The sequence below is a fragment of the Phoenix dactylifera genome, chromosome 8 (assembly GCF_009389715.1).
Source record: "Phoenix dactylifera cultivar Barhee BC4 chromosome 8, palm_55x_up_171113_PBpolish2nd_filt_p, whole genome shotgun sequence".
NCBI lineage: Eukaryota > Viridiplantae > Streptophyta > Magnoliopsida > Arecales > Arecaceae > Phoenix > Phoenix dactylifera.
Window position 1 is genome coordinate 4,834,716 of NC_052399.1, and position 16,032 is coordinate 4,850,747.

Sequence of the window (16,032 nt, forward strand, 5' to 3'; positions counted from 1 at the left end):
ACTTCATGTCCCATTCCAAAAGCTCCATTTTAATTGGCAATGTTCGAGGAATGCAAAGGTCCTAAAAATGTTCAGCCTACAATAGAACTAGATCCCTGTGTAAGGTACAAAACCCACCTTCCCACTTGCTCCGGTTCGTGCCACCTGGAAAAAGATAATTCTGAGAAGCGGCTCCACAATAAAATAAAGAAGAGAAGTTCTCTCTTCTCGGTCTCAAGATGGCATCAGATTCTCTCACATTCCAATATTCTTTCGTAGCATAATCGATCCATTCAAATCTTTAGTTCCAAGCTTCTTCGATATCTTTGATTAATTATGTGCTCTCTGGTCCAAATAGCAAAAAGTCGTGCTGAAGAATTATGATGTGAAAATTTAACTATTCAGTATATAAAAAGAAGCACTGGCTGAGATCCGATCCGACCTAGATTTGAACTAGATCTGAATTTTTTTGGATGGGCTCCAAATTATATTAGACCCAATCTAAATGACCTATTGGATCAAAAATTGTAGCAGTAGATCCGACCCGATCTTCTATTGGGTTGGATCTGAATCCAAAATTAGAATCCGAAGAAAAAAACTAAATTGAGTTGGAGTCACTCTTGATCCGATCCAACCCATTTGCACCCTTGGATGGAATCGATGGGTGCAGATTCTGTGGTCGCATGCCCTAGGAGATGGATCGGCAATAAACACTGAAACAGTCCAAAAGTCTCTGCTAAAAGGTAACAGCAGCTACAAAAATATCGCTGCGGGGCGCTGCCAAAGGCTCTACTGTGGAAAGTTTTCCCAGCAACATTCCAAAAGTCTGAAAAGTCTGGTCGTCGCAGTGAAATTCCTGCAACTTTCCTAGCTATGTAATTCTTGCAACTTTCCACAATGACATTTTGGCAGAGACAAGTTAGTCGCTGCAAAATGTATCTGCTTTTGTTAAAAACATAAGCTGTTAAATTTCCTGCTTATAATCTTAAAGCAAAATCTGCAACAGAGATGGGTAACGCAAAGAAGTATAAGAAGGTAATTTCTATTTTTATATCTGCAAAATGAGCAAACAGAGAGACAACCGTTACATTTGATGAAACCACAGGTGGCCAGTCAAATAGAGAACCAGCGAGATCAAGTTTTGCAGCTAAGCACCTTTCCATAAAGCACCAGAATCCACAAGTTTGATGTAGGCATTTCTGAAATCATCATAAAAATTCACTTGATCACCTGCATATACCTTGATCCACCTGCACAAAGAGTAGCTTGTGCATCAAACATACTGTAGGAATAAAAACCACTTCTATGCAACATCAGAATCATAAACAAAATCAACAATTTTATGTTGTATAGAAGCTGGTCTAGTGCAGAAAGACCTTAAACACTCATCATCCTCGACAAGTGCCCGATCTGATGGCAGCCCTATCATGCTTGACATACCAGCTGTATGAAATAAGAAATACACATTAAAAACTGATGGATGAAGAGAAACATTACATAAAATTATAAAGAAAAAATAGCAAAGCTGCTAGAGCTAGGCACTGATCAGGTATTAGACTATATCATGGCATGCAATAAAACAGAAAATGAGAAAGATAATGTATATTACAGCGAAAATCCTTCTTCTAATGAAGAAAATTATGACATAGGAAAAGGTGCTAACAAAGGAAAGTCTTGTAGTTTTATGCAAGGTTTTAATACCAGTTTCAACACCCATATGGTAACCTGCTGGGGTAGTGTTAGTACATACTGACTAGCATAGTACATACTGAAAACCAATTTATGTATCTACTTCTTAAGATCAGAAACAAGTTAGGAAATGACTTCAGTCAATAGGTTGCTGTCTACAGTTTACCTAACTCTGAGGTTAATAAACAACCATGACCATTTTCAAAAAGAAACAAGTAACTCATGGTGGGAATTCATCTGTTGTGTTCAGCATTTCATACCCAAACCATGTGCAAATTGATACACATCTATACTTTATATAAGCAAGTAATATGAACATCACAAACAAGAATTTGAATCATCACCTGAAGATGTCCATGGTTTCTCAAGCAGTATTTTGTAGTAGCCATTGTCAAAACATTAGGATCTCCAAAGCCCTTACTTCCAATCGTATGTGCTCCTAATAATGCAACAAGCTCTTGGGTGCTGCAAACACAAATCAATCATCATGCATTTGGTTATTGTTTTGGAGTTTAAGAGAGGCTAGTCCCCACCACCTACCCCATACCCACTCCACTCCTCGAGAGCTGAGTCCAACCAAAATCAAACCCCCACCCCCTTGCCCAAGTGGCATGGGGTGACATCAGTTAAGCAAGTGCTTGGTGGTATGCATTTAGTTATTGTAAAAGGGAAAGCATGAATATAATAAGAAAAAAATTTTGCAAGAGATGTGATACCCTATGCAGAGAGTCCATATACTGCAACATTTGGGCCATATGAGACTATTTGCTTCATAACATCTCCTGACTTAGAGAAATTTAATGGATATGATATCTAATATTACTTGGATTTGTCATGGAGTGATATGTTGCTACCCAAGCTCATCATCAGTGTTAGCTTAGCCAAGCTTGCTTTTGAGCTACTATTAGAGAACCAGTTGTGTTAGCTATAAACATTGGCTTTCAAGAAGACACCAAGATGCAGAGGAAATCAGAAGCATATGGTCTTTAATATGTTCATAAGTGAAGGATGTTTCTTTGTTCTATGGATGAGGTGGTATTCCTGTTCACTTTGTTTGGGGAATTCCTGTTTTTGCATTTTATTTCTCTCTCTTCTCCCTTCATCTCTTGGGCCGCCACTACTCATCCACTTTATGGGGAAAAACATTGTTATCTAATTATATTTAAAGTCGTCTTAAAAATTCCAACTATAGAAAGTTAACTAGTTAAGCTCTGAAGACAAATGATTATTGAAGCTCAGAAAAATCAAGTAACAATGAATTATGATTTTATACACAACTAGAAAATAATATGGAAATCTGAAGTTCAGACTGTGCAAATACTTTCTGAAGGCCATGTTCAGATGTTCAAAAAAAGAACAATGATGACTCCACAGAATGAAAGCATCAATCCCAGCAACCCAGCAATGACTTTCAGCAAAAGAGGTCCAACTTTGGGAAGGCCAGCAGATAAGTCAGGCTATACGCCAATCAGAACAATAAACATCGATTTCTTATAGGTCGTTGGTCAATGGCTGATTCGACACATCTAACCTAAAAACACATCATAGAGAATTTATAAATAAAAAAGGTGATTGGAGGCAAGCAGTTATACCTAGTCTATACTTGTACAAGACTAGTTCCAAGTGCTGGAACAGAAAAGAACCAGTCCTTCGAAAAGAAAGAAAAGTGCTCATAAAAAGTAGCTGCATTAGATACTTATAAAATTCAAAAAATCAAAAAAGGAAACTTATCTTTTATGCGACAAGATTTTTGAAATGTATATATGAAACCCAGAAAAAAATCTAGATTAAATGTATTTAAGAAAGCAATTTTACAGTCGTATGCAAAAGATCCCAGATCTGCAGAGGATGTGATGCCTAGGATGAACGCCCACTGCAACTAAGTGCTAGCTAGCACCAAGCATGAAGAGAAGAAAGCCTTTCACTGTGTAAGTCTCTCTTTTTTTTTTTAAAAAAAAAGTTTGTTTTCATGCTAAATGTTTACATTACTGTAATCATATATGAAATGCCAACTTAGTCCATCCAAAACCAATCTGTTTGTGATCTAAATATTATATTAAAGAACAGTTAATTATTAGAATTTTCTTTTGTCACACGAGTACAGACTGTAGTGTTGCATTGTGGAGAATTACACACTAATCATCATTATTTGTGAATTTCACATCTGCATTTTCTTCTTTTCTTACCTTAGTATTTGCAATATTTCCAACAACATTTGCTCATCACAGAAAAACTGCTGTATTGGTTCGGTGCCGGAAGCCCGTTATCAAATTTAGCCACCATAAAATAGGTTATCTTACTAACAGATTTATAATTAGAACCAATAAACTTGCACAACAAGGGATGACATAACATGCTTACCAGGCTTTTAAAATCTCAGTACCGGACCCTGTATCGTAACCAACTAATATGGGAGAAAGCATATGAACCATGTGGCAGTACAATATTGTATCAAGCCTTTGTACCTTACTTATACCCTATCAAGTCAATACAGCATACAAGTACCAGGTGGGATAGGTTGGTACAGAAAACCCTGATGCTTACCGAGTTGGGCACATGTGATGCATGTGAGAGTATAGATGGCTGTTTGAGAAGGGTAATTTGGAAACAAGCAAAAGCGGAGTCATGCTCAAGGGTGAAGCCAGATCACAAAATTATCAATCAATTCAAAGTTCTAATGATCTCAATAAAAAATAAAAGAAATTTTAAGTAGACCTGACATGAAAGTGCAGAACTCACGAGAAGCCTTTCTCTAAAAAGCATCTCTTTAAACCAGAAGCATCCAACGATTCTTGAGGAAGTTTCCCTTGAGGATCAGGCATCCTACAGGGTAATACTTTCATTGTCAATGTGAAGATTGAGTTGTGGACAAGCCTACTAAAGTTTAAATCAAACCTTGAGAATCTTGCCAAGTCAACTTGGGTGGAGATCTCATAAAACACTTCACCAAGAAAAAGCCGAAAACTTGTTATAAAGTTAAAAGATACTTCTGTAAGACCAAAATAACTTGGTTCACTTGACTTTTAAACATACCCATGTTGGATTTACTTTTGGTGTTAAAGAGCATACTTATGTTATATTTGACTTTTAGTATTGAAAATGGCCTAAATAGTTAACTTGGGATTAAGATATGAAGTTGAACCTTGCATCTAGTCGGCCTAATCGAACAGGAATCTCAGGTCCTCCACACAACAAAACGGCTACAGCACCAGCCACAGCAATTAGGTCCGCCCAAGACACTAACAAATTAAAAAGAAAGTGCAGGATTTAGAAGAGGTGCAAAATTCCATTAATAGAAGAAACCTTGCATTATGCAAATCATATACCCTGTTGAATTTGGTCAACTTCCTTTTTCACTTTCTGTAATATCTACAGGTAATCAGCAAGTTGAAACAAATTAGATATCGGACAACACCCATACAAACATGATGTTCTTGCAGAAATTTGGTATAAGAATGGTATCACAGATGGACACATGACCACAGATGACATAAATATTTGTACATGTTTGCACGTGTACACACATGTGCATCTGTTTGCATGCAACGTATATGTGTTGCAGAGGGACTGAAAGATAGACCTTTAAGGATTTACCAAGACCAGCATTTTCAGGTCTATCAAGCTCATAAATTATAGACCCGTTCATACCACCTGCAACAAATTGTGCTAAGATAAATAATTTACAGAGTATAGAAAAATAGAATGCAACCTTTTGTTTTCAAATGCCATAAAGTCAAGAAAGAACTAAATATGGTAAGTAAACCATCAGTCACAAAATTTAAATTGCATCCTTCCATTTTAGGAACATCAATTTCACAACTTCTTCAAGTTATGAACAGTTGCATCATACCAAAATTTCATCAATCGTAATTTACTACAAGAACCTGAGTTCTCATTTATATCAAATGTTCCCGCATCATGGAAAACCATGCGAAGGACACCAGCAGCCTTGGTCTTGGACAAAACATTCCTCACCCCAGTTTGGATAACTGATAGTTCACCTGAATCAACCCTGAAAAATTAGAAATAACAAAATAATCAAAGTTGAGTATTTTTATTGGAAGTCCTAGATGCATTTAGCTGCACTTTTGGACCTCTAAAAAAGGTCAAAATAGGATGAGGAAGATCACGTCAAAAAACAACACCATGAAAAATGGAAGACATTGATTCAATAAGGAGGTGGACATATGTTACCGTATTAAGTGGCATTCAGAAATCAGGAGTAAATCAACTTGGGCGGTATCTTGGTGTGGTGTCTACTTGTTTCACTTCTCAGGTAAGCCTGTCTAGTTGGATCTGGCACAAACATACAGAACTACAGCCGGTTTCTGGTAGAACTACAGCCCATTTCAGGTTTTGTATTTTGATGCTGGATGGATGCGATCAAATTTCTTGTTTTCAGAATGTCTGTATTTTTCCAGCCATAATGGACCATTCTAACTATTTTCTGCCTTCAGATCAGAATAGGTTTGTCCTTGTCATTTTAGTTTTGCTAGATAAATACCAAGCCTAGTTGATAGGTCAATTCTCTAGCCGATAGAACTTTATATTGGGTATGAATCTACAGAACCTACTTGAATGCCAAACTTCTCTAGATGTATAAATTGTCCATCTCGGCTGTCCTTTAAGATGGCTATGCCTCTCACATGGAGAGTTAGGGTGTGCCTCTGACATGGAGAGATACTGGGTGTTAGGACAAAGTGCCATTTTATTTTTCTGGCTCTAAAGGAAGGGCCTGAGTCATGATCATGAGGCTAAGGAGTCACGGAGCTTCAAATACATCGAGGAGCTGGGCACCAACTCCTGGCAACTCGCTTCAAAGTCCACCCCCTGCAGCACCGGCGGACCAAACTCCTCAGGTCCAGCCAGAGCAGTTTAATCTGTTCATTCAGCAAGTCCAAATACTCACTACAGTCATTCAAGGCCTGCAGCAGGCGGTAGCCCAGTCTACACCTCCTCTTTGCGGGCGCGAGCCCTCAAGACGGCGCTCGCAATATCACTCCCTTGCCACGCGGCATATGATGGCCGACGAAAGGGAGTACGATTAACCAAGGAGTAGATCTCCCCGACTTGAGAGAAATCTTCCTCGGCCCAAGAGCCTGGCTCGCCCGAGGTCTCTCCTCCAGAAGAGCCAAGATCCTCATGGAGATTGAGGGTCAGGCTTACCTCCGATCACCACCGAGGATGCAACCGTCAGAGTCACGGAAGTGCTCAGGCAAATACTGCCGCTTCCACAAGGATCACGGCCATGATACGGAAGACTGCTACCAGCTCTGTGATGAAATCGAGGCACTTATTCATCAAGGTCTGTTGGGTCGGTTTGTTCGTGCTCAAGCCGACCAGAGGGATCCCGAGGAACAAAGCCCAGAGCCGCGCGAGGGGTAGAATGACAACCGCCCCATCGCGGGCACCATCAATGCCGTAGCCACGTATCCCACATGTTGGCAGCTTTTTGACCTCGGGGGGCAGTGGCAAAGGCCTCATCCCCACCAGCTTGGGTCTAGCGGCCTGGGGCTCACAAGCTGCCACCCCTGGACAGAACTTTAGCTCCTCCAGGTTGGAACTCTGATCTCAAAAATATATTATCAATGAAAATTGTCTTTTGGGACTTTTTTAAAATGTCTCCGAAATACCTTAATGGATTCGACACGATTCGGTTGTTTCTACAGCACGAGCCCACAACTGCAACATAACGACACCAAATATTACCGACGACACACCCTAACCCGAGCTCGGGGCGCTAAATATCTTCGTCGACGTACCCCGACCCGACTCGAGCTCGGGGTGCCAAATATTATCGACGACACGCCCTGACCCGCTCGGGGCGCCAAATATCTTCGACGATGCGCCCCGACCCGAGCTCGAGGTGCCCTGCGTTGTGTCGATCGCGAGCCAAAGAGCTTCCGCGACCGCAGGAGTATTCGACGCCATTTCGACGACATTCGACGGCATTCAACACCATCGATCCCAACTAAGAGCCGAAAAGGCCCATCAACCGTAGGCGCCCTGATCTGAGTGGGGGCGCCCTGCAGATTCCACTAAGAGCCGAAGAGGCCCATCAACCGCAGGCACCCTGATCTGAGTGGGGATGCCCTGCAGAGTCAACTAAGAGCCGAAGAGGCCCTCTACAACGCCAAGTATTTTTCGACGACGCGCCCGATCCAAGTTTGGGGTGCCCTGTGTTGTGTCGATTGCGAGCAAAAGAGCTTCCGCGACCGCAGGCATTGAGAGCTGAAGAGGCCCATCTACGACGATGCGCTCCGGCCAAGTTTGGGGCGCTCTCTACGACGACGCGCCCCGATCCGAGTTCGGGGCGCCCTGCGTTGTGTCGATCGCGAGCCAAAAAGAGCTTCCGCGACCGCATGCATTAAGAGTCGAAGAGACCCATAGACCGCAGGCGCCCTGATCTGAGTGGGGGCACCCCACAGTCTCGACTAAGAGCCGAAGAGGCCCATTGACGACGACACGCCCTGGCCAAGTTCGGAGCACCCTCTACGACGACGCGCCTCGACCGAGCTCGAGGCACCAAGTATTCTTCGACGACGTGCGCGACCCAAGCTCGGGGTGCCCTGCGGTGTATCGATCGCGAGTCAAAGAGCTCCCGCGACCGCAGAAGTATGCGACAACATACGACGACGCTATCGACTGCAGGCGCCCCGATCTGAGTGGGGGCGCCCTGCAGTCTCAACTAAGAGCCGAAGAGGCCCATTGACGATGATGCGCCCCGGCCAAGTTCGGGGCACCTTCTATGATGACGCGCCCTGACCCGAGCTCGGGGCGCCTTGCGCTGTGTCAATCGCGAGCCAAAGAGCTCCCGCGACCGCAGGAGTATGCGACAACATACGACAGCACAATCGACCGCAGGTGCCTCGATCTAAGTGGGGGCGCCCTGCAGTCTCAACTAAGAGCTTAGGAGGCCCCATCGACCGCAGGGAAGGACGTTTCGAGCCCAAACTCGGGCGTCCTGCTGCAATGACTACGAGTCAATAAGACTCCCTCGACCTTAGAAAAAATATTTGAGGGCGATCCGACCTTGGTTCGAGTGCCCAAGATAAAGTCTACAGAAATTTATGAAGCCGAAAAACATTAAATCTTACAATGACCTTCTATTTAAAAGACGCTCTAGCAAGCTACAGTCCGAAAGCTAAAGCGGGGCTCCGAGCTCAATCTTTGTGCAAAGGTCTGAAGCAGGTCTGCTGCTCGACCTAGGCGCTTAGAGAGTGCCAGCAAATGAGCTCAGAAGCAGTGAGCTCTTCACCAACTTAGCAAGCTTGTCTAAGTTGGGAGTGAAAGGCCGAGCACAATGACTTGGCCAAAAGTTACCTGGCAGCATAAAAGCCAAGCCAGCACCAGTGACGTGCAGTTCGGACTCTATTAGCCGAACATAGAGACTCAACGCAAGGCATAAAGCAAAAAGTTCAAATTTCAAAGATACAAAGTGCCAAAAAGGTACATTTCATTAATAATAAAAGGCCAAAGGCCGAGTACAAAAAAAGCCGACCCTAAGGTCAGACTGAATACAGAAATAGTCAATTACAAAAAAGGCCTGACTGGCTGACCTTACAAAAATAAAAAGAAGAAAATGAGTACAAGGGCAAAGCTCAGGTGACTTGGGCAGCCTCGGGCCCGACTTCGAGAGCGGCTTCAGCCCCGACAGCGACTTCAGGAACGGCTTCAGTACCGACCTCAGCAGCAGCCCCCACGACATCCTCATCCGCCACATCGGTGACGAGCTCGCGCGCCTCAACGGGCTCGCTCACTTCAGTCGCAACCGCCGCCTCTGTAGCTCCAGACAGACATGGGCGAAGATCGCCTGAAGTCGACCTCGGGGTAAAGCCTCTGAGCCTAATCGTGATAGTTTTTAAAGCCCTGAATTATGGCATCGATAGCCCCCTCTGCCTGCTCGTCCATTAATTCTTCAAACTGGCAAAAGTTCCGGAGCGCCTCCCGGGCCTGCTCCTCTGACCATCTCTCAAGCTGTTCGGCCTTTAGTTTCAAAACTTCGGCTTCGTGCCTTTGGCCACCCATCTTCAAGCTCGGAGATGCGGCTTTCGGCGACCGAATGAGTTCGGGCGAGCTCGACCTCCATCTTCCGGATTTGGGCAAGTCCGACTTCGATTAGAGCTTCGGCCGCCCTTGTCTTCTGCTCGGCAGCCGCCGCTTTCTGCTCGGCCTTCGCTGCTACTGCTTGGCAGCCACAGCTCGGACCTTGGCTTTCTTCCGTCGTCGCTCTGCGACCTTCACCTTCGACCGAAGCTCCCTTACCCGCTCCCGGAAGTTGGACGCGGCGTTCGCCAACATGTCAACTAAGTGGAGGGACTGGCACAAGAAATAAAAGATCGTCGATGGCCCCTCGAAATCCCAGCTGCTCCAATTGAGCTCGGTCGCCCGGAAGCATGGCGCAGCGAACGAGCTCACGAGCAACCTCGCTAGACTCGAGGGCTCTGTCATCTTCAAAAAGTCGGCACACGAGTTGGAATGGCTTCCTCCCGGGCTCGGAGGGAGCAGGATCGACCCCAGAAGGGGTCAGAACCTCAGATGAAGACGGGACCTCGAGCTCGCTCCCCGGCTCGGAACCTGATTGGCGCTACTGGTCGACCTTGCGGGCCTTCCGAGCTCCGCCGGCTGGCGTTGCAGTCGCATGTTCAATCAAGCCCCATTCTGCAGTTGGTGGGGGCAGTTCGGCTTCGGCCGGTGGGCCCGAGCAGGCTCAGCGACAACAACTTTAGCGGGCTCGTCCCGCGTGTCGTCGGAGGATGAGGCAGTCCTTGGCTTCTTCGGCCCCCCCTCAGGCCGAGCTCCATCCGGGGCGGCCGCTCTTTTATGGTACGTGGCCATCAAGATCTCAACATCGAAAATTATTTCTGTAATTTTTGACAACAGAAGACTTAGTCAAGATCTAGCATGAAAAAGAAAGAAAAAGAAAAAGAAAATGATTGCACCGCCCTTACCCCCGGGATGAGCCAAGCTCAGGCCGACATTCAGTAAAGCTTCCTTGCCGAGCAAATTAGGAAGCTCTAGGGCCCCTCCGAGTCCGAGCAACTTATCTAAAATCTCCTGCTCGAACCGCGATAACTTGGGCAGTTTGTTATTTATTGTGGCCCGCGGCGAGTCCTAAGTCGGGTTAAACCCCCACGATTGCTCGGAGGAAAGAAAAAAATTTTTTTCCTTCCACCCGTGAATGGAGAAAGGAGTACCTCGGAAAAGAGTGCGGCCTTTCCGAGGAGAGAAGTACTACCACCCTTTGTTTGCGGGATTGTCTTTCAAGACAAAGCAACCCCAAAAGACATTCACCGAAGTGGAAAGATCGTGAGCAAGACAGAGGGCGAGGAAGTCAACGATCATTCTCCACGAGTTCGGAGCGAGCTGCGCAGGGACTAGGCGATAAGTTGCCATGAGCTCGTTTACGAACCCATGAAGAGGGAATCTCAGCCCCGCTCGGAGTGTCTCTATGTACACCCCAATCCGACCTCTAGGAGGGTCGGTGACTCGAGCCCCGGGCTTTGGGAACTTAAGGATGAAATAAAAAATAAAAATCGAGCCCAAACCCGGCCCAGCTTCTCTTCACTCATGCTCGAGTCGGTCCCTTACGGACCTTGATTCATCTCGAGCTCGGCGTCCTCCACAACCGAAGAAGCTCGGACTCGGGATGAACCTGCGCCAAGCACACGGGCTCTTGTGGGCGACCCCATTGCCTCGCTTACAGAATATTCAAAAAAAAAAGAGAAAAGGAGAACAACTCTCCGAGCGACCGAGGAGGAAAAGAGCACCTATCCGAGATTTTGCCGGAGAAAATAACTGAGAAAAGGAGGATCGTCGGAAAACTCCGAGAACACTCGAGAAGAAGCTCAAGGACAACAAAAATGGCGGCCAGGAGACAAAGGCGAGGACGACGGGGCTCAAATGGGGACCCTAGGGCCTCCTCAAGGCCTTATAGCCTGGCCCAACGGCTTTGATCGGCCTCCCCGAATGGCTGAAGCGGCCAGATCCTGCGAGGTGGCAGACTCAAACACTCCCCTAACGGCTCCCTCAGCATATCCTCTCGAATCGTGGCATTAAATGCCAAAATTATCGTGGCAATTGCTTCGGAGGGGGCATTAATGATTGGCCCCTCGCATTCCGCAAGGCAACGCGCTTTGAATATGGGGCATTAATGATTTGCCCCTCGCATTCCATCCAGTGACGCCTCGAAAAGAAGCGCGAACGCAACATATTAAAGAGCTCCCGTGGCCGCTCCCGCTTGAAATGACGTGACAGCCTGAGCTACTCAAGCTCGGCTTGCAGAACTCGGCCTGAAGTAATTAGCCCCCAATAATGCGAAGTGTACCCAGCTCGGTGCGCATATCTTTGTAAGCACTTGGCTATGACGCAGGATGACCAATAGTCCAGCTACTTTCTTCGCTCGAGCCAAAGAGCGACTCGACCTCGAAAGTCGGAGGACAGATGATGGGGGTAGAATGGATCGTCTTGCTTAGGATAGGGGATCACCCATTCTGGCCAAGCAGACCTCAATGCCAACCAGGCTAGACCTCGGTCCCGCTGAGAGCCAGTCCTACCGCGGACCTCGCCGAAGGCCAAGCCGACCTTGGCCAGATCTCTCCACTGCTACGATCTGCAGTAATCTCCTATGGAGTCTACAATGACGACTCGCCTCGGCCAAGTTCGGGGTGCCCTATACGACGACACGCCCCGGCCGAGCTCGGGGCGCCCCATACGGCGACGCATCCTGGCCGAGCTCGGGGCTCCAAGTTTGGGGCGCCCTATGCTACAACGCGCCCTGACCCAAGCTTGGAGCGCCCTGCTGAGCAAACTTCAAAGTCAACGAGGCTAGGCCGATCTCAGAACCTGCCAAGCCGACCTCACCGAATATTTATCGTGGCCCCCATGTCAGCCCGACCTCAGCTCTGCCAAGCGGGCAAGGCCGACCTCAGTCCCCGCCAAAGGCCGAGCTAATCTCACCCAGTACGCGTCGTGGCCATGCCCAGCGACAACCTCACTGTACCATGCTTCGCTTGATGGCCACGCCAAGACACGTCAACAAAGGACTACGCCTTACTGCCTCAGCTATGCCTGCTGACAAGAGCCATACCCTGCAGCACGCGCCAGCGCCATCTTCTTCCATGATGAGGACGGGCCATGTCTCCGCCATTTGGGCACCTATGCGGAGACTATAAATAGTTCCATCAGGTAATGCCTAAGGATTTTTTTGGTCAATATAAACTCCACGCTAACTTAAGCATCGGAGGTCCCTCATTGGAAACACCAGTGAGGCTTTGTGCAGGTATGTCGGCGCACGGGAGGTGGCGTCCTTTCTCCATCTTGACCGGCAGCTCCCCCGACTCTTCCGGCGTGGTCGCCCTCGGGCCAAATTTGAACCACAACAGTTTTATACGTTTTTTCTTCAAACAAATGGATGGAAACACCACTGCCTATATGCTGTAATAGGCAGGTGCAATAAAAGATTTAAGTTAGATTTAGTTTCAGAGTGGAGTTAGGAGTATGTAAGAAAATTTTCTTTGGAACTTAAGTTGCTTGGTTGTAATCTTGTTCACTACTATACAGTAATTGGTGAAACTTGTGGTTTATGAGAGATCTTCACCTTACCTGATTCCTTGGACGACAAAGGGGTGCATGGACTGCTACAGAAGGTACTTTCATTTGCTAGCGAATCATCTATCATATATGGTACGAAGGCATTCTGAGAAAATGGCTAGGTTGGTCGAAGAAAAGTTGTTGGTCTCATCATGCTTTTAAGACCGTTACAATAGTCTAACTTACAAAAAAATTAACAATTTAATATACCTCCATCTGGGATAGGTCAACAACTAAAGCTTGCAAGATAAAGCCAAACCTTGTTTCTAAACACCTAATACTGTTATTGAAATGAAAGTTCAGTGAAATGCCAGCAAAACGATCACATTAGCAGCAACTGAGGCTACTAGATTTTTTTTTTCTTTTTTCGATTTGGCTTTTGTATACCTTGGTTGGCATACCTTATATGGTTATACCTTTTAACTTCTATCAATGCACAGGTAGCCTTACGGCCCTTACCTATTCCAAGGAAGCTCCTTACCTTAATAACACTGATGGAAACTTTTGTTTTTCTTTTTTTTTTTCCTGTGAGCATTATAGGCAGTAGAATTTGGCACATGCAAATGCACGCGATAGTCTAATTTAACATGAACATCTCACACCATCTAATGGTGATATGATGAAAGGTTTGTAATAGGCTCCTTTATTTATTAAATATACACCTTTTTAGACAGATCCGATTATTTCATTTGATCCATCTCTCTCTCTCTCTCTCGCTCTCTCTCAATAGCTTCTAAGACCAGAGGAGTTGAACCAAAAAAGGGGGTTTCTATCAACTTATTAGTGAAAGGAGTGAAGACAGTGAAATGTCATGCTTGAGATGGTCACTCAGATTCCATCTTAGCATTAATATTACAATAGCAGAAAGATAGATATAAACTATCGAAATCGCGCTAATCATGATTTATCATTTTTTCCTCAGAAAGATATATCCAATCATTTAGAAATATCATGATGAAGTTTTTATTCATAGTATTTGAAGATGATACAGCCTTGGAAAAATAAATATTAACATTATGAAAAGCAGGACAGTATAAGTAAGATATTCGAGCTTACGCTTCTGCCATCTGATGCAATGGAAGTATAAATGGAACCATGGCCATCAAAGTGACACTTCTTCTTCCATAAGCAGAAGAAAAGTTGCCCTTGCCTGCAGCCAAAAATTGGATGTTTTGATCAGAGAGCCAAAAGAGTTCAGAAAGAACTGAAGGAAATGTTTTTTAAAGGGGGGAAAGGGCTTGCTGATTATTCTTTTAATTCCACAATTCTTGATACTTGAAATGAGAACACCTACCCAAGACCACTTCAAGATTAGTGGTGGAAGAAAGCATTACCTTGATACCGTCTAATTCATTGGTAGATCATGTCCATTGATTAAACTTCTGCATAAAAAGCTTTCTGAGTTAAACTTTCTAATGTTGTTAGACAAGCCAATATTAGTGCAATTGTAGGATGCTTATCGGTAAAGATTGAACAGAGATATACGGCCGAAGTGGCAGAGCATCACCTCCCTCCTTGTGAGGAAGAGTAGGAGCCAGAGGCAGGCTTTCTTCTTCCATATCTCTCCTTTTCTACTTTCTTTTTTCTTGAAAAAGGGAAAAAAAGAAAGAGATCCAAAGCTCTTTCCTTTCCTCTTCCATCTCCCTTCATCTCTCTCTTAGGGCTTCTTGGAAAGAAGAAACCAAGACCAAGATCTCTGTGTTTCTTAGTATCTTTCTTTCCTGAAATCGAATGTTTCCTTCAAATCTATAACTGAAGCCCGGGAATAAAGGAAATCCAAATCTTGCGCACTCCTGAGGAAACTACTAGGCATTCGAATTGAACCCATTATTCTTCTTTAGTATCCAGACAGCATCGCCTACGAGGGGCGCGTGCGGGCGTGCGTGCGATGCAAGAAGGTAATGAACCGAAGCTAATGAGGATTTCTAGATTCATGGTTTTACCTTTATTACGGATTGTCCTTTTATTGGATTTGAATTACTAGGGTTCTTGACTGTCGAGGGTCAACAAAAAAAGAAAAGAAAAGAATGGATCGAGTTCGGAGGTGCTCACTCACAAGAACCGATCGTGCTCTTTCTGCCGCCTGAATTCTGGCGAGGCTCGGTCTCCAAACTCTCCACCCCAGGGCATTGGCATCTCAACGACAAAGAGAAGGGACGTGGGGAGGGGGGCTCATGCTCAGGGTTCCACCTCCTCCATCTTCCTCCACTGATGGCTCTTCTTCTTATCCTTCTTGTGCCGTCGCTCCAGGACAAAGACGTTGGATCACAACAGACCGCGCTGAGTCCGAGCGACTGCAGCAATGCCGTCGCCGTCGCCATCTTCTTAAAACGAGAGAGCACGGCAACGAGCGATGAAAAACGAAGAAGTGCGTGGATAAAGAAGATGCGGAAGGAGGCGGGACCGCTCGCAACCGCTCGCAAAAACCAAGTGCTACAACACGTGCATTATCTCTACCTCTTCTTCTTTTTTAATCTATTATTTTTTCTAAGGCACGTGCATTATTTATCCAAGTATCTCAATTTTCAGTACATCCTGCATTACCTCAATTTTCAGTACATCCCGCCAAATCGAAAGAAAAAAAAAACAGTATAACAGACGTCGAACATCTGCATTATCTCTTCCTTCGAAAGGATATCAAAATAGTCAAATCACGCCACATATTTTCCTCGCGGACTCGGATACAAGTTCTTCAACTATAGCCTTTTCTGTACTTGTAAAGCGGCATGGAAGGTTCTGTATCGGGGAAAAAAAATATTTCTTTTGCTGACT

The 16,032-nt window shown here is 45.2% G+C and overlaps 1 protein-coding gene across 1 annotated transcript; it reads right to left on the reverse strand.

The window, feature by feature from the left end:
* Positions 1-898: 898 nt before the first annotated feature.
* Positions 899-15,703, reverse strand: LOC103708739 (putative L-ascorbate peroxidase 6). The gene is given in 12 exon segments (XM_026805281.2): positions 899-1,033; positions 1,135-1,229; positions 1,356-1,422; positions 2,013-2,066; positions 2,069-2,133; positions 4,408-4,491; positions 4,811-4,907; positions 4,995-5,037; positions 5,249-5,319; positions 5,553-5,680; positions 14,317-14,410; positions 15,317-15,703. Coding segments are annotated over 12 exon segments (1,140 nt in total). The 5' UTR covers positions 15,582-15,703; the 3' UTR covers positions 899-956.
* Positions 15,704-16,032: the final 329 nt, after the last annotated feature.